The sequence below is a fragment of the Camellia sinensis genome, chromosome 2 (genome assembly GCF_055761805.1).
Source record: "Camellia sinensis isolate YWXY chromosome 2, ASM5576180v1, whole genome shotgun sequence".
Taxonomy (NCBI): domain Eukaryota; kingdom Viridiplantae; phylum Streptophyta; class Magnoliopsida; order Ericales; family Theaceae; genus Camellia; species Camellia sinensis.
The window spans coordinates 219,519,882-219,542,654 of NC_138962.1; the positions used below are offsets into that span (position 1 = coordinate 219,519,882).

At 35.9% G+C, this 22,773-nt stretch overlaps 1 protein-coding gene and 1 long non-coding RNA gene across 2 annotated transcripts; both read right to left on the minus strand.

Moving 5' to 3' along the window:
• Positions 1–1,136: 1,136 nt before the first annotated feature.
• LOC145819808 (uncharacterized) lies at positions 1,137–15,587 on the minus strand. Its single transcript, XR_014360584.1, has 4 exons — positions 15,220–15,587; positions 10,340–10,418; positions 8,059–8,137; positions 1,137–1,674 (listed from the first exon to the last, which is right to left on the minus strand). It is a non-coding gene; the product is annotated as an uncharacterized LOC145819808 (long non-coding RNA).
• Positions 4,680–5,788, minus strand: LOC145819807 (protein FAR1-RELATED SEQUENCE 5-like). The gene is made up of 2 exons (XM_082913664.1): positions 4,934–5,788; positions 4,680–4,846 (listed from the first exon to the last, which is right to left on the minus strand). Exons 1-2 carry the CDS (start codon positions 5,776–5,778, stop codon positions 4,690–4,692), a joined length of 1,002 nt encoding a protein of 333 aa, XP_082769790.1. The 5' UTR covers positions 5,779–5,788; the 3' UTR covers positions 4,680–4,689.
• Positions 15,588–22,773: the final 7,186 nt, after the last annotated feature.

Below are 22,773 nucleotides of genomic sequence, written 5' to 3' on the forward strand. Positions count from 1 at the left end.
TCAAAAACACCAAGAACAATGACAGTATTTGCTACAAAAAAGCAACAGAGGACCTGCATTTCCTTGCTAGTAAGCAACACCTAATGTACCCTTCAACGACTTAGAAAGAAAGAACGTCTAAGAAATCTAAGGAATTATAGTTGTTAATCACATTCCGTGCATAAATATCATACTAAGTTTTGGAATCGATGTATCAACTGTGTAGTCAATTGGTATCCATAAATTTCAGCAAGCTATACATACATCGTTGGATTTGAACCAAAAAAAAAATATATAATTGGACATGTCTATCAAAAATGTCGAAGCATCATACTAAATAATATTGTTGACATAAACCATCCAAATGTTGTCCATCACATAAGCCATCCATGAATCCTAACATTGTTTCAATTTTTTTTTCAAAATACATGGGACAAAAAGTAACACTGTTCGCAAAAGTATGGGACAAAAAGTAACACTGTTCGCAAAAGTATGGGACAAAAAGTAACACTGTTTGCAAAAAAAAGTAACAGTGTCAGCTAAATCATTGGCCTTGCAAACTTTGTTCAACCATCATTGTCTGTGTCCATTTGTTGGCTGTCATCATGGTTGGACCCATTAGATTCCTGCTCACTATCATTAGAACTAGTTGAATTCTCAAAATCTTCACCACAAAAGGCTTTCCGCATTTTTTTTAGCTCTAACTTGACCTTCCTCATGTCTTTCTTGTGCTGCAACTCCATCCGGTTCAACATGGACACAGCCTCGTACAAACGAGTTGATATGCTCTCCAATGAAGTAGGATCTTGTCTTTCACGGTGCTTTCGACTTTGCCCTTGTGTTTTCCCATACGTTCCACGACCTATGTGGCTCATCTGCCCCTTCCATTCATCATCTGGTCGAGTCGGTACACAAAGCTCAAGTAGCATATCAGTCACAAGGAGGCCGAATGGTAATGCTGCATGTGGATTGTTAGCTTTTGCGACAGAATCCACAACTTGCCAAATTATCTTCGGAACATCTAGAGGGCTGAAATTATGGACAGCATACAACATGAGTGCTCGTTCATGGTCAAAAGTGGATTTCACCCCCCTTGGGTCAAGATTGTACCACAAGATAAGATGAAGAACGGCAACGTCAGGCTTCAAGGACTTTACATGATACTTGTCTTGTGGTATGACTCCTTCAATGTACAAATCATCAACAATTTGGGCTTCATTAGGAAGGTCAACACCAGGAAGGTATGGATATTGTGTTTTGTCATCATGTGTTGGTCGCTGAATGTCTAAGAATTTTGATATGCAATCCGCAGAAAACACCACATCTTTCCCCCTCAGTTTTGTTTTCAGAATCAAGTTCTCTGTATCAGTTGGCTTTTGTATGCTACCAAAGAATTCCCGTACCAGGTTGACATTAGCCTTCCCTTCCCGTTCGATTAGGTTTTGGATATGCAGGTGGCCCACAATTGCTGGAATATCAGTATGAGTTAACTCCTTCAACTTGACAGCCCGCTCTACCGTAATAGCCCGTTTAGCAAAAATACCAAGGTCAACGTGAGGAGCTTCCGCTTTTCCTTTACTCGGTTTTTTTGTTGTCTTTTTCCGTGGCATCTTCAAGTTTGATTAGTTGCTGCTCTGAATCAAGGAATATTACCCAATAATCACGGACAACTTCCACAGATTCCCGAGTAGAAGCCTAACACAAAAAATAGTAGATAAGCAATAGTTATTGTGCAAAAACTAACTACAAGATATAAGAAAGTAAAACAAAAAATCTAACATGGGAACTTGCTATAAGAACTAACAAGAAAGAGTACATGCTTCAGGGGAAAAAAAAATTGGCAGAACAACAATACCAGCTGGCTCCTATTTCTGAAATTAAGTTCTTTTTATTAATGCGTAATAAAAGCACAGTCAGAAATTGAAAGAGAGTTCATCTCATTCAAATTGCACTAACGGCTAGGAGTGGATTGATACCATACAATAGTACAATCAAATTTAAATTTAATCCAATAGTGTTCCAATACAATTAAGAGCTTCTAAGTTTGTGTGTTCAACTACTAACCTCAATTGCACCCTTATATAGAAACTTCTAAGAAGACACCTATATAAAAAACAAATATAATGCCATTTTGTGTTCACATACCTCAGAAGCAGCAGAAGGAACTGAGTCACTTTAGGAGTGTTCACATGCCTTATATAGTCACTTTAACTGTACTGTTAGGACATTTTTCGTCCATATTTGGGGAAAAATAGAAACTTTAGCTGGAACATTATCAACAACTGAAAAGATTGTTTCTGGTTTGGCGAGCGTTTTATTTACAGAAAATTTACTCTTTAAGATGGGTCAAGTAACACAAGAAACTATTATATATTTATTAGAAAACAAAAAATTACAACAGTTCTTTTGTGTGGTGCAAAGCAATGGTGCACGTTTAATCGTCCCTAAAAGTGAACACATCTAGGAAAATGAAAAAGATAACAATTGTAGACCCTAAATTCCCAACCAAAAAAGGTGAAGTTTAGATTTGAAAAGAAGAAATGAAATAGGTATAGAAAACCAGTTACAAAACACAAAAGTGAAACTTGCTATACTATAGAACATTAATGTACAGTATTTCATTCCAAATCTGTTAATCCCATAACCGTTGTGAAGATTCTCTCTTAACAATTCTTCCTTCCATCCTTTTATGACCTTGTCGATGAATCCCTCAATTCTGCTCTCCAAATCATTGTTAAATTCGTCTTTATCATCATCCTAACCAACAACACCATCGCTACCATTGTCATCGTTTTCTTCATCGTAACCATCCGAACCATGATAAATGGCTTATATATTTTTGTCATCGTCATCATTGTAATTGTCGTTGTACTTGCTGCCGTGTTGGCTGCTCTGCTCCTCATAGGTACTGTCTGTGTATTCGGTGTGCTCTTCCTCTACTCCATAACGAAAGTGGAGGACAGGCAAGAATGGATCAAGTACATCAGTAGATGATGGGCTGTAACTTTTGACAATAACGACGCATATAGCATGAAACACCAAAAACATGAAAAGACGACTACATGAAAATCCGAGAATTTTGTGATATAATGTCACAGAGAAATTTAGAAGTGCCACATAAGTAGCTGCACATAGAATGAGCACTAGAAGTACTGGTAACCAGACAAGTCTCACGCCATGTGTTGCGTACAATTGGTTGATGTGGGTAACCATTTTATAGGTCTATATCAGACTTATGGAATAGGCAAGAGATATTTTCTCAGAAAGTGAATAGGCAAGAGTTATTGTTCTCAGAAAGTTTAAATATAATATATTCTCAGTTTACATTTGAGATATAGACAGATTGATCAAGTCTATTCTAGAAAAGTTGAAATTTTCAAGCATAAACTAGGAAGTCTCTCATCATCTCTTGGCATTGCCAAGACAAGTAGAAAGTATGAGCTTTTCATAAATAGAGAGGGGGGAGAGAGAGAGAGAGACCCTCATATAGCTCTGATCGGGATTTGCTGCACCTTCTACTCGAATGATCGTCAGTGGGACGATGACGGCGTCGGAGTAGGGCGACACCGGTGGGAGGATGGCAGACTGAGGTAGTGCCACCAATGGCAGCAAGGGATACAGGTATTAGAATCATAGGACTTGAGTGAATCTCCAGATTATTTGGTTGCGTTGAATATATATCTTGCATTTATTTTTTTATGAGATTACATATTTGAAAATAATTATTTTTAGTAAATTTAACGTTTGGTTAGATGGAATGGATAGAATAAATAAATAAAAGACTATTTTTTTTTTTTAATTATTTACTAAGTAATAGCAATATTAAATATATCTTTAATATTTTAATTATTTTTAATTAGATTAAATAAAAATTTATTTTATTTTATTTTTTACACAATTAAATAAATTTATTTTTAAGAAATTAAATAAATAAAATATCAATACAAATATACATTATTTTTTTAATTAAAATTTTAAATAAATTTGTTTTTAAAAATAATAATAATCAAACAATGAAATTAAATAATATATATATTAAATTTAAATAATGAAATTAAATAAAATATAAATAAAATTTTAAAATGAAGATTATTCCATGATTCGGATCTCTTGTGTGAGCAAATAGCCAAATAAGCTCAAGTCCTAATTTGACTGCATCAACAGCCTCAAGTCCAAAATTTTCTTAGATGCTTTTAGTTTTAAGGAAGTACATTTGCAAAGTTGGTTTAATGGTACGCTATTGTTTGAATGACAAGTTGGGTTCATGTTACTAAATTTTTTGTTGGGTGATGAAGTTGTTTATATTTTGACAATGCACATCTCCATCATCTCTTATTATACCTATACATCGATACCATACCATTCCACTATAAGCATAGTTATGTGTCACCTAACAGCAATGTCCACCATTTCTTACCAAGCAAACAGACAATTAAAAAAATCTACAAAAGAGAAATAGAGACAGTTCGGTATTATTAACAGTGATTGTTTGTAAAGTAATGGCATGAGCAACTCCCTATTTTATCAGCAATCAAACAAATTTTGAATGTTTTCACCTTTATTTTCAAAATTATTCTCCAAACTACGAAATTTATTAAGAATGCCTAAGATTAAAACAACTAAGACATTAACAAAACATAACTACTAGCCACTAATGTCTCCTTGTGAAAACAATGTTTCGATCACTGTAAGCCTCATCATGAAAGTCAACTACACTGGATCATTTGGATAAATTGGCAATTCATCGATATCATCCGTGTGGGGATCCAACTCTGTGTTCATGAATGGTTCACTGTCTGAGTTGCTACCCTCTCTGTGGCTACTTGAAGCCAATTTTTTACACGTCCGCTTCGTGTGTCCGATGCTCCTACAGTAGCAAATAATGCATAAACGATTTTAATAATCATATGCATGTAACAGGATATTAAAAGGTCATACAATGAAAGTACCATACCTACAATACCCACACCGCCTTGGTTTTGGAGGTTTACCCATAGAAGATGTCCCTCCGGGGTTCCCTTTGGTCTTCACTACATTCGGATCACCAACGCCATATAGTTTGGGTGCAATATTTTTGTCCCCAGCCTCGGCGTTACATTCTTTTCTCATTGCCCAACGTTTTTTCATCTGCGATGTCAGCTGGAAAGCTATTTCCCTTGCCTCTTCAAAATCTTTGTCCGCGTGTGAGGCATAATATGACATTTCACTAAAACAGGAGCTGAGTATACCAAACCGAGCTGTCTGTGTTAGGGTGCTACAAATTTGGGTAAGACTTGGTTGTTGACACTTTGACCTACCACGTCTTGTCCATCTCTGCAAGACACAACTCGGTGGAATACACATTAATTGTTCAGATTTCATAACAGCAATCATGTGGCAGCAAGGGATGCCAAACGACTCAAACTTCAAGCAACAACATTTCATTGTGATATTAGCTGGAAAATACTCAACCGTCCACGTGCATGTTGGTGACTTGTACTCACCAAAACGGTAGGTGCGATGATCCTCAAGCTGAACTCTTTCCATCACAAACAATTTACCCTCTTTCCTGATTTCATGTTGAAACAATGAGAAAATCTTCCGAGTAAAGAGTTCAGCTGCATGTTTCTCCAAACTCCTCAATGGCGTAGTCAAAACCGGGAAACTATTCTCTGTTTTAGATTCTGTTTCTGCCTCATTAACACGCATTCTAGCAAGAGCCCTATCATACTGCGCTACAAATTCATACAGCCTAACCTTTTGGTTTAGGAATATATTGAAATATGCATTTATACCCTCGACACGTTGAGTGCTCCTCATTCCAGCAAACATGTGACCATGGAGATATGCCTCAGCCCAATTATCACGCTTCAGATGAATATCCGACACCCAGTTATTGTTCTCCAACTTGTACTGTTTCACCATAGCAGCCCAGGCATTGTCAAACTCATCAATTTTACATTTCTTCAACATCAACTGTGCAAAATCAGTTGTAAATTCTAGTATGTGGACATTTGTTGAGGCATTTTTCTCCAGATGCCAAGAACATAAACGATGTCTGCAGTTTGGAATAACTCTTTTGATTGCCTGACGCATTGCCCTATCACCATCTGTTACAACGGAGATGGGTCTTTTACCATCCATGGCCTCCATTAACATTTCCAGCACCCACGTGTATGTCTCCATTGTCTCATCAGGCAACAAAGCACATCCGAATATAGTTGTCATGAAATGGTTACTCACGCCAGCTAGAATTACAAATGGCTTCTTATATGCATTTGTACGATAAGTTGTATCAAATACCAATACATCACCAAATGCAGCATAATCCATTCGAGACCTACAATCTGCCCAGAAAATCTTGTCCAACCGGTTGTCCTTATCGACGTTGTATTTGAAAAAAAATAATGGATCTGCATCTAATTTAGCTGACAAGTATCCTAACGCACCCTCTGCATCCCCTTCTGCGAGTTGTACTTTGCGCTCAGCTTGGAATTGATTGTGCAAATCTCTATGAATGAAGCCCACCTTCTCATAACCCCCTGACTGATGGACCATAAAATCCATGATCTGACTCGTTTTCATACCCACATTGCGCATGGCCTTTGCTTGAGCTTGGTCTGCACTTGTTACAAACCTATGCGACCAAAGAAAAGGGACGCAGTGTGGTGCTGCCAACGGATGGTTGTGTTCCCCTACAAAGTGGGTCACAACATATTTCCTAGCTGTCTTGTCATAACGCACACGAAATGTGGCATTACAAAAAAGTCTAGTTTCTGCCCTAGGAGTTCTTACCCGTTCCACACGTTGCAAGTATTTCTTTTCTCTTACACCTTCCCTTGAACAAACCCATTTCCTACTCTCTACAAATTTGTTGTCTCCAGTAATTCTTTTTCTACTTCTTCGTACGCTAAAACCGATGACCTTAGCGTATGCATTGTAGAAAGTATAAGCATCATCCTCTGAATTGAATTTCATTTGCAACACATCTTCCTTAGTAAGCATTCGTAAACTATCATAGGTTTGGGAAGCTAACCCTTCTTTCACATCAACAACATCATCCTTGCCATCTAGAGCAAATTGATCATCAATTTCAGTATTGACCTCTTCAGGCCTACTACTTTCAGGTTCATCCATTGTATATACACTTCTAAGTACCCTATTAGCAATTAAAACGAAACAAATCAACTAAAAAACACACATGCCATTGCGCTGCTATAATTTACATCTCCAGGACAAATAAATATAATAGCACACCTGCCAGTGCCTTGCAATCAATTTAATAAAAAATTCAAACATGTCTGCAAGCACCCTACTAACAACTAAAACCAAACAAAAAACCAAAAAAACCACACCCGCCAATATTGTGCTACCAATTATTACTTCTTTATAGAAAATGAACAAATAAGCACACCAGTCCGTGCTATGCTATCAATTATATGCCAATAATAAAAAAGCACCTGTAAGTACCCTACTATAAATTAAAATAAAATTAATTAATTACAAACACACCTGCCAGTGTTCTGTTATAAATTAAAATCAAACAAATAAATAAAATAGCACACCCGCCCGTGCCCTGCTATTCGTTAAAATCAAATAAATAAATAAGCACACCAGCCAGTGCACTGCTATCAATTCAAAACAAATAAATTAAAAAACACAAAAGCAATTACCCTACTATTAATTAAAATGAAACAAATAACTAAAGTAGCACACCCGCCAGTGCCCTGCTATTCATTAAAATCAAAGAAGTAAATAAGCACACCAGCCAGTGCCCTGCTATAAATTCAAAAACACAGAATCAAGTACCCTACAATCAATTAGAATGAAACAAATAAATAAAATAGCACACCTGCCAGTGCCCTGCTATTCATTAAAACAAACAAATAAATAAGCACACCAGCCAGTGCCCTGCTACCAATTCAAAGCAAAAAATTTCAAAAACACATAATCAAGTACCCTAATATCAATTAAAATGAAACAAATAAATACAATAGCACACCCGCCAGTGCCCTTCTATTCATTAAAAGCAAATAAATAAAATAGCACACCCGCCAGTGCCCTGCTATTAATTAAAAGCAAATAAATTAAAAAGCAGACCTGCTAATGCAACCGCTACGGAGGAAGGGATGGAGGAGGTATAAGTTTACTTGTACGTTAAGATGGAGAAATTGAGGACCTATGACAAACAAAAACAGAACATCGAAATAGAGTTAGTAAAGAAGACAATACTTAAGGAAAGTAATGATTATGGCGAGAAAAGAAAGAATCTATCTACGAAAAATATTATTTTGCACATCTTTTCACCTTAACAAACTGCATAAGCAATAACAGAGATAAAAGTCTACGACTCAATTAAAAGTCTAATTGTAGGTTATTTTATCCAATTTGTGCTTATGACCTATTGGCGATGCTTACGACTCAATTAATGGGCTTACTAGTTCTGACCTGATTCTTGTTTCATTCAATCATAATATATATTATGAGTTATTTTGAGGATTAGGGTTATGAGATTAAACAGAAGTTTTGCTACAAAAATGACTTTTGATAGAAACAGTCGGTCATTATAATTTCTCTTCTTTTGATAGTTAAACCCTTTGTCGTTTTTTGCTCGTGGATGTAGGCTTTTAGACAAACCACTCGTATGTTTGTATTCTTGTGTGATTCCGCTGTGTTACTTTGTTTTCGTTTGTTCCGTCATGACAAAGTTCAAAAACTTGTGATAGCGGTTTTCAAAAATGAATATATGATATTTCTAAACATTTTGTTTTCAGAAAAAGTTTGCCAAACTAGTTTTCTACTTTTTCTTTCCCCAAAAAATTTGAAAACAAACCAAACATATCCATGAGCAGTGACTGAGCATGGTATTGTTGTCACAACAAAAAGCACAAACCTACCCTTCTGGTAGCTTTATCAACTAACATGTTAATGTTAATCAAATTACCTCAAAAAGGGCTTAAGGGAACATTAAACATTAATCTTTTGGGAAACCTCTTCTTAAATTTTGTAAAGACAATGTTATCATGGGCCTACCTTTTTCTTACATCTCTATCCACCTGACAAGCATGGATTTAACAAAATTTAAACCCTATGGCAAGCAAGGTATAACATGATTCAATTATAGAATTTATTCCAACTTTTCGTCCTTATGTATAGCTTACCCTGAGCCACTGCAAAACCACACAAAAACCCATTTTATCCCCATCCTGCCTTCTTAATTCCCAAAAAAATGGAAAAGAAGCCCATAATGCAGCAACTGGCCAAGAATGTCCGTCGGATGTCATTATCTGATGACAGTGCCATGATGAAGCAAATTCAGGGAACCCATTCGCCTGATGGGCGTGATGTCTATGCCAAGCCCAATCTCCAAGTCATTGAGGACATCCTGAACCATGTCACTCCTGACTTTTCTGGTGTATGTACAAATCCTCTTATCCTTTCTCCTCAAAACAGAACGTTGGCGCTGTTTGGGAAGCTGCCAACGAGGCTATTATAGCCTCATTTGATAAATAAGCCAAAAAGTGGCAATGTTCACAGTTTTTTTGGAGAAACAAAAAAAAAAAAAAAAAAAAAAGGCATTGCGCTGGACAGTGTAGGCTGTGCCTACACTGTCACAGCCAGAATTGATACATCAATGGGAAAATTACCATTTTGCCCCTCTATATCAATTTAAAAAATAAAAAGTTAGGGACAAATTTGTCATTTTAAATTTAAACATCATTTCAACACACGTTCCAATACAAGAACCCAACTAAAAATTCATCTCATCTTCCCAAACACCAAAACTGAAATAACCTACTAAAATAGCCAAAAAGCCAAATGGCCTACTAAAATAGCCACTTTCCAAACGAGGCCATTATGTTCTACAAGTTTCATGCTATTTGTCGCTAGGGGTCAATTGTGTTGTTTGTTAATTCAAAACAAATAAATTTAAAAACACAAAAGCAATTACCCTACTATTAATTACAATGAAACAAATAAATAAAATAGCACACCCGCCAGTGCCCTGCTATTCATTAAAAACAAACAAGTAAATAAGCACACTAGCCAGTGCCATGCTATAAATTCAAAAACACAGAAGCAAGTACCCTACTATCAATTAAAATGAAACAAATAAATAAAATAGCACACTTGGCAGTGCCCTGCTATTCATTTAAAAAAACAAATAAATAAGCACACCAGCCAGTGCCCTGCTACCAATTCAAAGCAAAAAAAATTCAAAAACACAGAAGCAAGTACCCTAATATCAATTAAAATGAAACAAATAAATACAATAGCACACCCGCCAGTGCCCTGCTATTCATTAAAAGCAAATAAATAAAATAGCACACCCGCCAGTGCCCTGCCTATTAATTAACAGCAAATAAATTAAAAAGCATACCTGCTAATGCAACCGCTACGAAGGAAGGGATGTCGGAGGTATAGGTTTATTTTGACGTTAAGATGGAGTAATTGAGGACCTATGACAAACAAAAACAAAACATCGAAATTGAGTTAGTAAAGAAGACAATAGTTAAGGAAATTAATGATTATGGCGAGAAAAGAAAGAATCTATATACGAAAAATATTTAACAGATTTTAGTACCCCATGCCATGTGAGTCAATTAAACAAAAATACCTTTAGATTGTATTTGAATCTTGCATTTATGGGCAAAAAGGAAAAACAAGGGAAAAATGACAAAATTTAATAGTTTAGTACACCATGTAATGCGAGTCAATTAAACAATAAGTACTGATAGGTTATGCTTGAATATTGAATTTGAATAGGAATTGTGAATAGAAACGAAAATAGACGAAATTAGACAATTTTTAATTCATGCCATTTTTTTACAACACTAAATGGTGGAACAAAGAAGTGGATGATCCCATAAAAAAAATGCTCATATGATTATGATGTTACTAGGCAAGCGTGCTTTCTATTGCCTACCTTGCTAGCCATATCATCAAAAGATGCATTACCTCCATGTTCACTGTTAATACATATTTTTCTATTTTCAAACAATGTCACAATCAATTTAAAAGGCTGTTGAGGCTTATGGATTAAGACTCACTTCGAAGATCAAGGAATGCAGCTTACAAGAAAACCTTGCAGCTTAAAAAAACAAAGGCTCGAGCCCAAGAAGCAAGGCTCGTATAAAAGACAAGCATCACACTTAGACTGATCTTATGCCTACAATGCATGCTTGTCTACCTAGCCTAATGCAAGCAACCTATACCGATCATCACAAACTTACTTTTTAACTATCCGTCTTGCTACTTTATTTCAACACATTAAGATACACACGTTCTACAAATCACACCACTAGTTATAGATATCCCTATTTTTACTTTTGCACGGTCAATTACAAGTTCAAATCATAACAACTTGGTAGCTAAATTAAATTTCTATGAACTTTGCACAAATAATTTGCTCCTCAAACATAGAATCCCAAAAATAGTTGTAAGACATTGGTGTCCTCATACACTGTTAAAAATCTCATCATTTCATAACTTTTATTATATTGTTAATACCTTGTAGATTTTCTAATGTAGGCCTTAGTCCTATCAAATTTTGGCATTTCATCGCCTCCAAGGTAACTCATAAACCATTTTAGAGCATCTCCAACCTTTCACCAATTCTTTCAACTAATTTGATTTCAAATTTGAGTAAAAAAAACTTGATTTTATATGAACTACTCAAATCCTTTCAGTAAAATCTTTTTAAACACCTTCCTCTTATCCAAAATTCCCCTTTTCATCAAATTTGATCAGGCCCATCTCCAATGCTTCTTCTTTTTTTTTTTCCCATGAAATTTTGATTTACTGTATTGGTTCTCAATTTGCTAAAAGAAATAACTCTCCCTTCATGAGATTTAATGAAATAATTTCAGATAATTTTTTAACGCTTTTGATGAAAAAAAAAACAAAAATAACTAAATGGATATTCAACTAAGTCACAATAACATCAAAAAATCCATTCGTTTCTCACTTTCCACAATTCCCAAACAATTGCTAAAGGTAATACATCCCAAACCACTGTAATTTTCTTTCTAATAGGAAAAACAAGCCAGCACAAGAGTAATTGTTACAAACATAACAGATTTCAATAAACAAATAAAAAATTACAGTCTCATATCAGTTACATGAGTACAAAATTCAATCACCCACAAATCAGATTTCACACACTTAAGCCAAATTTGAAGTGTATATATGTATATATATATGAAATCAAAACAACTACCAAAGCAAACAAACATCAAAAACCTAAACCGATTCAATTCATATTTTGACATCCTTTTTATTAAGGCGAAAGCAATCGGAGCTGATAGATACTGTATAGACATATCGATTATCAATGCTAAATTTTATATTTAGTGTAAAAGAGATGAAAAATGAGACAAAATTTTATATGAATTAAAATTTTAAGGGAGCACAGTGAATTTCCTTGTGAATTATGGCAAACTTATGAGTTTCCTTCTCATAGTGCAACATTATTATTTTCTTCATCTCCTAATTCTCTTTTGTCTTGTTTTTCAAATGCCAAATCAAGAACCTCAGCAAAACTCTTGCAGGAGGAGTTATGTTGTCTAAGGATGAAGCATGATGAGATCCTTCAAAGAATTAACAACATGTGGTACTGGTCAATAATTGTGAATGTGCATGAAAAAATAAATATCACAATGGTCAAAATCCTCCAAATACCATTTTTATTAAAAAGAAAGTCACTATAATGAATCGTGATGAACACCACGTTGGGTTATAACTGAATATCACAATGGGTTGTGACCAACTTATTAAATTAAATACAATTTAAAATTCGTTAGGTTCTCAAGTCAACTATTAGGTCAACTCGGTTGGTTTAGAGTCCTAATCTTAATAACTTAACAGTGAACCAATGCTGAACTAACACATGAAGAAAGAAAACTAATTTGCAACAAATATGGTGATGCATCTAGACACAAAACACATATTTGTAAATTATATGTATATTAGCAGTAGGCCCTTCTACCTACTATAAAATAAAATAATGGCAGGCCCTTCTTAATCTGGTGTTTTTTTTTTTTCTGTAACAGATTTGACACACTGTTTTGGGTACTTTATTGTAAATAGAACTTAAGAATTTCATAACTTGTATATTCAAGAAGATGTAAAAAAAATATACAAGTATAACCATCTTCTCAGGCAAAAACAAGTTTACTTCCTAAAACAGTTTAATGCAGGATATGCAAATACAAATACGAAAACTTTAAGATTAATTTCGGATCATTGATTATATGTGGAGGCCAACAAAGGAAAAGAAAAGGAAAAGAAGAAAATAAAGTCAAAAATATTTATTTGTTTCAATATTTCCCTTTCCTTGATAAATCCAAATTTCATAGCTAACATAAAATTTTCATTATGATGTGATCATCATCATGAAAATTAATGTCGCTTTGGCTCTACTATGCATATAATATGTGCAAACAACTAAAAAAACACTCTTTACATTGACAATCGATACAAATAATCAAAAAGCAAACACAAACATGCGATGGTAAATGGAGGGCACAATTGTGGGTAGAAAGTATTTGAAGTGTTAAATTATGTTTCTAGAAACAGTTATAGTACTACTTTTGAATAAGATACTTATCACCAACTTGAGATAAAAGGTTCATGTATGTTCATTTTATGGTTAAACTAAATTCTCAAGAAGTCAATGTGTCATTCCTCTGAAAAATCCAAGTAGGTCTACCTTTTTGACAACTTGCAAAGCAGATTACCACTAGAAAACAATTAAAAAAGAAAAAGAAAAAGAGGCTAAGTTACATACAAAAGGAAAGTAAATAAATAAATAAATGAGAAGACAACAACTTTGAATACATCCATAGTTTTTTGAATTCAAGGACTGCTACTATGTCCTTAGCCTAATTTGTGTTGTGGGCTTCTATTTAAGGCTTAAATTTTCAAAAATTTCATTGTCGCGCATGTTATTCTTGTCATGAAATATACAAAATCTCTCTAAAAGTAGACTTTTCCACGAACATTCCTAGCTTTTAAGGATATCAAAAAGTAAATCCAAGTGCATAAATGATTTTCACATAATCATTCATAGTTGTCATACCAAGTAATCTGACTATGAAGATTCCTTGAACCAATACAACATTCTCATAAATCTTATAAATACCCAAAATTGGATAACTCTTACAACACTTCACCTTTCTTGGCTCAAAGGTTTTAAGTATTTTGTGTTCAATCTCTCTTCATATTGTGGTCATGTTGTCTATGTTCTTCAGGTTCTCTCTTTGCAGCAAAAACCATAGCTAATCCTTCTCACGATACGAGCTTCGCAATCCTTCTACTATATATACAAACGTGAAAGGGGCACTTTGAAGAATGGGAAGCAAGAATCGATACAGGAAATGGGGGTTAACAAAAGGGGATTTCGAAGAAGGGAATCAAAACAACTATCAAAGCAAACAAACATAAAAAACCCATAACCAATGTTTGTTTTCCAAATATATATGAGATTAGGATGGAATTGTCTCAATGGCTCTCTTGTTCTATTGAGCCAGTTAAATCAATGGCATAAAAAATGGTGGTCAAAAAAATATCGGGCAATATACATAATATTACAAGAAATGTTGTTGTACTTGATTCAAGGTAAAAAAATTAGTGTATTGGAGTTCTATTTTGATTGGAGACAATGATGCAAGGGAAATTGAGAGAGTTCACCAACTTTTTATGATTTGTTGCATGAGTAACAAGACATAATTAATTTGAGGAGCAAGGCTACTAGTGAATCTACTACGAGTTCAAATCAATGTTAGTAAAAGTGTGAGGCACACTTAAGCACAAATACCTCCTAGGCCCTAAATGCAAAGTTCAAAGTCAAGCCTGATTGACATAAAATCAAATTTTTCAAAAATAATGTATTATGACAAACGATTCATAATACATAATAAATAAATAAAAAGTTATAGAAAATCAAATAACAATATATTTAACCTTTTAGCTAACCTCTCCAAAATACTGATAAGGTTGTGTAAGCAACAATCGATACAGGAAATGGGGGTTAACAAAAGGGGATTTCGAAGAAGGGAATCAAAACAACTATCAAAGCAAACAAACATAAAAAACCTAAACCTAATATTTTCCTATTTTTATAAACAAACCCAGTGAGTTCACAAACGTGGACTCACAGTTTCAAAGAAAGGGATTGCGGCGGTCTAGGGTTTCATACAATGGACATGGAGAAAGGGGGAGAGAAAAAAGTTACAGAGAGAGAGAGAGAGAGAGACATACCTTCAGGCGAAGTCGATGGTGGGTCGTCTTCGCAGGGATGGCCTTCGAGTGATGGTCTTCGAGGGCGAAGAGGGAGGGTCTGCGTGCTGTCTCCCTTCAGGCGAAGTCGATGGTGGGTCGTCTTCGCAGGGATGGCCTTCGAGTGATGGTCTTCGAGGGCGAAGACGGAGGGTCTGCGTGCTGTCTCCAAAACAGAGGGGTTTGGGGAAAAAACTGAAACAATTTGAAAAAAAAAGTAACCGGTTGAAGGGGTTGCCAATATTCCAAATCAAATTCTTCATTGGCTGAGATTTATTTGTGAAAATCTAATGGCTTAAAATATATGTGTATATGATGTGCACATCTTATTGAGGTGCACATCTTAACAGCTCCCTTTATACACAATTTTATTCAATAAAACAAATCTCTCTCTCTCTCTTTCTCAATGAATTTCAATGTGCGGGAAATCTCCTTTTAGGTACATCGGAAATAAATGTGGTGGGAAATCTCAAAACATGAAAATTTTGTGGCATGATTATATGGTTGAGAGAACTTTGGGATAGAGGATCTTGTGCCAATGTATGTTACTTTGTCCATGTTTCAATGCACTCCCACCACTATAATATAGGATTCTCAAAACTGTTGGACAATCTTCACTGTAATTAATTAATTCTGTTTGTGTACTTAACAACAAACAAAATATAAAAGAAATAAAGGAAATGAGAGAAAATTGTTTGATTACAAATGTAACGCCCTCAAAATAAACCTATAATATCATACATTCAAGGTACAGAAAAGAGATATTATATTACAATCATCAGAGTATTCTTATAAAGTGTATTACATGTTCACAATAAACGTAATTGCCCTATGGGCTTACAACTTTCCAAGTCAACACTTGGTTACAAAACGAGAGTGCTAACTCTACACAAAATAAGCCCTAGGATTGACATGCATGTAATACAACAAAAACAACAAAAGGTAGTCTAACAGCCTCAAGCCTCCCAAGCTACGTCCTTGGAGGTGGCATCATACCTGTACCTGAAAATGATGTCCTATATAGGGTGAGCCAACGCCTAGTAGAGATATGCTAAACATAATATGAACAATAACTAAAACATTAGCATTCGATAAATATTTAACTTAGTTATATCCGCTTATAGCACATTTCAACTCCATGGCTAAGATGTCCATGAGTTATTCCATTTTTCATTTATTACCAATACTCAATTGACAACTATGGCTCAGAACCTGGCCAAACAATTTAAATGAGACTAAATCTCATATCAACAGTATTTCTATTTCAGGTGAGATATAAACTCATATTCAACATTTCATACTTCACAATAGATACACATTTTGGTGCTGTATCAATCTCAAACAAAACACTTCCATACTTCACAAATGATACACATTTTAGTACTGTATCAATAACACATAAAAACACTTCCATACTTCATAAATGATACACATTTTAGTGTTGTATCAATGGAGTCCATCCCCTATCTCCTCCCAAACAAAATCCAGTTTAGAGGTCCATCCCCTATCTTCCCCTAAACTGTGGAGTACATCCCCTATCTTCTCCCACACAATACAATGTATATAAACAATTATCATATACACGATCAATCAAAACACAAATTCGATGTATTATTCCAACCGTCATATTCAATGACATATTCAACCGATTAGTTATAATTCACCTAATCATCATGCAGTGTCTACAACTATCAAGACTATCCTCCACCGATAGCCCAAAGCAATTATTTCTAAACAGATAACAAATGCATCAATAGATAAATTATCAACAATTTCAAAGGTGAGTGATTAATCAATCCAACTCCACTATTCATTCTCATAATTACTAAATTTCATTATTTCCAACTCAAATTCATATTTCCTTAACTTTCCAAAATTTTATTATATAAATTAATAAATTTATCAAAAATTAGGACTTTTCTCCCTCCTTTTCCAATATTGACCCAAAGGCTCAAATATCATTACTAATCATCAATACCATCATTTTAAGACCCAAAATACACATGTACTGGTCAAAATAACAAATCCCCTCTTTATTCATTTTGAAACCCTAACGCCCAAAATTACTCAACTTCAACATTAAATCAAAATGACCAAAAGTTTATGTCAAAGATCATAAAAATGAGTAGTTATCCCTACCTCAAATGGAGAGACCAAATGGAGAAGATGAAGGATTTTGAAGGTGCTCCAAACCCAATAATTTTCGAATCAAAATGAAGAGCAAGCCATCCCTTCCTCTTCCTCTCAAGATTTCTCTTTTGTTCCCTTTCCTCTCCTTTAGTCGAATGTGTGTGTGTGTGAGTGTTACTAGTGTTTGCCATGCTAGGGAATGGTGATATTTATAGGCAAATCTGGTGTAACATGGCATAGAAGCCCACTGGTTAGAATTGAAAAGTCAAGTTAGGATTTATTGGTTCATTAAAGCCCACTAATAAATACTAGTTGGATTATGAAAAGACACTAGTTGTCATTGAATAAATACTAATAAGGATATTAAATGAACCACTAATAAGGATATTAAATGAACAAGTTTGTCATAAAAGCCTACTAATTGGAATTTGAAAGGACAAGTTTGAATATCAATGGACCATTATGAAAATTTAATGGACATTAACCCTTGGTTTCCAACCACAATCAACTTGTTTTCCCAAACACACCCAACCTGCCTCAAACCTGCCCAACACGACCCAAGACTCATATACAAAGAGTAAAGGATGAAAACAGGAATAAGACAACAACACATCCACGAAACCGAGTCTGAAATACAATTAAACAATGAAGAGAAAACGGGGATGGCTATAACAAAAATCAAACTAGAAATAAAAATAAATAAATAAAAATAGATTTTATTTTGTTACAAAAACAAAATTAAAATCTGATTTAAATAAACAAATAAAACCGAATAATAAATTAAACAACTTACTTGATTAATTTCTTTGAATAATAATCTGATCAAGTCCAGTGTTTGATGTTGTGTCCTTAAGACAGATTCGTCCTCTCGTCGGTGCTTTCAGAATATGGACGTCTATCTCCCAGGATGAAATGATCAACTACAAACAATAGCAGCACTACAAATTGTTTGCCTAACAAACACACTAAGTGTTTACACTCTTTCTTACAGAAATTAAATGCAGCAAAATGTAAAGAATTATAGCAGAGGCAAAGTACGAAAATTGGAGTAAAATCCAAATGAGGGACTAGTCTATTTATAGAGATGAAGTGGTGGCTTGGTGGCTGCTAATTTTGAATTAAACAGGTACAATACCTGTTCAATTTAAATTAAACAGATAGGCACTGTTTGGTTTGAATTTCAACCAATTCAAAAACCTGTTTTGATTTGAATTTGAACAGAACAAATTCGGCTTGGACAAACTTGGATCTATCTGTGAAGAGGTGCAACAATTTGAATTTAAAATTTAAATATGGATAGAAATTCGGAATGAATTTTTGGGCCAAAAACATTAGTATTAGGCCGAACAAGCCCGCGTCCAGCCCAGCTCGCCCGATCGGACAGACAAACAGTGGCGCGCACGCGAGCGCGCGTATGTGGTGATTTTTGGGTCCAATGGGTCAAGCCCATTTTGCCCATAACCTCCCTCTCTACAAAACTTGGGTACCCTTGGGGCACACCCCAAGTTCCAATCCTATGCTTTATAAACCCATTCAAAACTTTTCACCAAATCAATATGGGACAAGCCACTTTTCAACATTTAAGGATTTTCCACCAAAACTCCATTTCCATGGAGCATACTTTGGCTTCAATTTTCCATTCATTCGATAATGGTTTTGAGCAACCAAATATACCACGTGAATCACAATGCGGCATAGAATGCGTTGCCACTTTGACCCGCCAAATTCGACGCTCGGGTCCCACCTAAATAATAGACCAAAGTTAGGAAAAAATTCTAGTTTTACCCCGAATTTTCCAACCATTTCCAACAATTCCCCACATGAATGGAATTTGATGACAATGGAAATGCAACAATATGCAGACTTTATCGAAAGAGTATAAGTCAAAAATATCTTGCATCAGGATAGGTAGCTTTCGGCCTGGAACCTTTCCTAGTGATAACCTATCGGACATACTAGCTAACCAGTGGACGTGATGCCTTGAATTGTTCAGCCGTTTGTGTAAGCCAAGACAACAGATTTCACACAAAATATGTTCTAACACATCGTGGTTCTCACTGTTGTGTTCATTTTGGCCTTGAACGCTCCTAGTTTTCATAAGTGTTTCTAGAGAATTTAGCTTCTTCATTCTCATAGAACCGGTCCCAGTTTGACACGCATATAGGTGATTCTTATTGTGAGTATCTCCTTATACTCGTCTTCATTTTATGCCTCAATCAAGATATAAGTAATCATTAAAAGGAAAGCTTATCCTTATATCCCTACATATAACATATGTTGCAGATATCACTCTCACCATAGGAATGGGTAAGGAATTTTAATCCCATAGGGATTTCTGGCGAGCCACACATAACTTAGTTGTCCCTTTGAACATAGTTCTTGGGATCTCCAGTCATATAAGTAGGGTTACCATTATGACAACTCTTATGTAATAGGCTTTAATCCCATCCCCTTTGATGAACTATACACTAGCTCTTTGGTCAAACGTTTTGTTAACGGACCTGCAATATTCTCTTTAGATTTTATATAATCTATTGAGATTATTCCATTTGACAACAATTGCCTTACGGTATTATGTCGACGACGAATATGTTGTGACTTACCGTTATACATATGATTTTAAGCCCTGCCTATTGCAGATTGACTATCACAATGAATGCAAATAGCTGGCACAGGTTTTGGCCACATTGGAATGTCTTTTAAGAAGTGATGAAGCCATTCTACTTCTTCTCCTGCTTTGTCTAAAGCAATGAACTCAGATTCCATTATGGATCGTGCGGTGTATTTTTTTTCATGGATTTTTAAGAAACAGCAGCGCCTCCGAGAGTAAAAACATATCCACTAGTGGATTTTGAATCTTTAGTATTCGATATCCAATTTGCATCACAATAACCTTCAAGTACTACTGGATATTGAGTAAAGTTCAAACCATGATCACGGGTGAATCTTAGAAATCTAAGAACCCGAATGATCGCCTTCCAATGGTCTTCACCGGGGTTACTAGTGTACCTACTCAATTTACTGATAGCATAAGCTATATCAGGACGAGTACAATTCATTAGGTACATTAGGCTTCTAATGATTTGGGAGTATTTTAACTGAGACACTGTAACACGTCTGCGAGGGACCCCGCTACAGTTCGGACTTGATTTGTGTCACGGTTCTTAATCTGAACCAAAGAGTCTAAATCTGGCAAATCATTTTGAGAAAACAGATTTTCGAAAGAAGTGCCAAACATGGACTGCTTTGCCGGATACAGAGTCGCCACCTAAATATTTTATTTTGGGGGAATTTAGGAAACCCTGACTCGGTGCCAAAGGCCACGTGTCCATCATCACCAAAGTTGCCTTGGCTCGGGAACTTGGGTACGATTGGGGAAGGTCAGCTATGAGCACCCCCTCTCGCCCGATCCGAAGATCGGCCTCTACTAACCATGATATCCAATTTTGAAAACGTTATGTGTTCTTATTCCGGTTATTAACCTAGAATTACTATGTTATGCGCACAGCAAACAAGTATAGACTAGACCGTCTAATTTGGAATTAAGCATTGCATATCCATTTGTTTTGAAAAATGTTTTGGAATTTGCTACTCGCAAGTAGGCTAAAACACGGATTTCAATGAGCTATTCCAACTCAGACAATCCAACCTTCACCCACAGGCATTCAGGCAATTTATAACACATAAGCATCTAGCCACATGGTAAGCATGCTGTCATGTCAACATCCGCACGCATGTGGTATGCTAAAGCATAAATACTTACATCGTACTTCGTGCCAAAACTGAGAACTCGTTAGCAATCAATGCAGGATCCAAGTCCATGTTTAAATGCCTAATGCAACGCATACAAAATGTCACTAGAATAGGCTCGGCTAATCTAGAAGTGGTATGTGAAATGCACCAACATCATGTATTCAAGTTAGATTTAAAATACTAATGCAGTTAGCATGATACGCCGAGCCCGGTGCATGCAATACTGATGAATGATGCACGCATGCATAGCATAAGGTATGCTAAATTAAACATGACCTATTACTAACCATCAAAGCAGGTAAGTAAAAGGGAGAAAGAGGTGGGGGTTGGAAGAGATGCACACACTCACCCACACTTATTACAAATTCGCCCTCGCTCGGAGGGACCAAAAGAATAATACAATTCGAATAATGAATTATCCTAGCTAATTAATTATTACAGACCAACTAAATTAATTAAACAAAGTAATTAATTTAAGAAAGCAAGAAAAAGGGCCTCGGGAAGAGGGCTCGATGCACGCGTGCTCGGGTCTTGCTCGGAAGTCCACTGCCATGCGTAGGCTGCCTCTGTTTTCCCTACTCTGCTTCTCTGAAGACTGCCAAAGTCTCAGGATGTGCTCACTGGATGTTGAGGAATGCCACCGGCTGAAGGGAATCATCATCGGCTGTGATTTGGTGGCGATCGGCCAAAAATGAATCCATCGGCCACAGAGGGATTGCCGGTCGGCACTCTGTGCAGTCGATCGGCAAAAAGTTCCTGCAGAATCTGTTTGACAGCAGCAGAGGACAGAGCTTTGCATGGCAATGTAATTCAAGCAATGTATGCACCAACCATATCCCTTATCATGTTTATGACTCAAAGGGACATGATCCTTGGTTCTCGGACCATCAAGCGCGCATTTCAATGCGTGATAGCCCAAGAGACCAAGTTGTGCATTTTCATTTCAAATGTCATGCAATGCACATAAACAAACAAATTGAACTCAACCTCTATCACAAGCAATTCAAGAGGCCAAGCATGCATGCTAGTGCAATGCAACCTAAGCATGTGAGCCTAAGTGTGTAACATGGAGATGCAATGCACAATGCTCACTAGGCATGCAATCCATGCAAGCTAATCAAGCATGCAATGTGCAACTCAACCATGTGAACATGCAAGTCATACAAATATGCTAACAACTTGACCAAGGGGATGCATGCCCAATGCAAGTGATTTTAAGCATGCAACACATGCAACCAAAGCATGCAACCATGGAATGATGTAATGACATTTGAATGGCATGCAAGGGAGGGACTTACACTAATTGGACAGCCCTAAACTAGGTCCAAAACAGTAGCCAATTCTATGGAAATGAGGGCCAACACACACACACACATGCACATGCTAATGGGCCAACACTTAAGCATCAAACATGTAACCTTTAAGCACACTTAAAAGAGACTAGACATGGACTAATGGCATGCACATAAAGTTCTGAAAATCATGTTATAAAGGTGCCAAACCAAGTAAATAAGGCAAGCCAAACATGCAACAATGGTCCAAGTACTTAATGCTAACTAGAGAGGTGTTGAACTACACTCAATGCAACCACACATGGCATGAACTTAGTGACCAAAATCAGAGTTTTAGCATACTAAAATAAAGCCAAAAGAC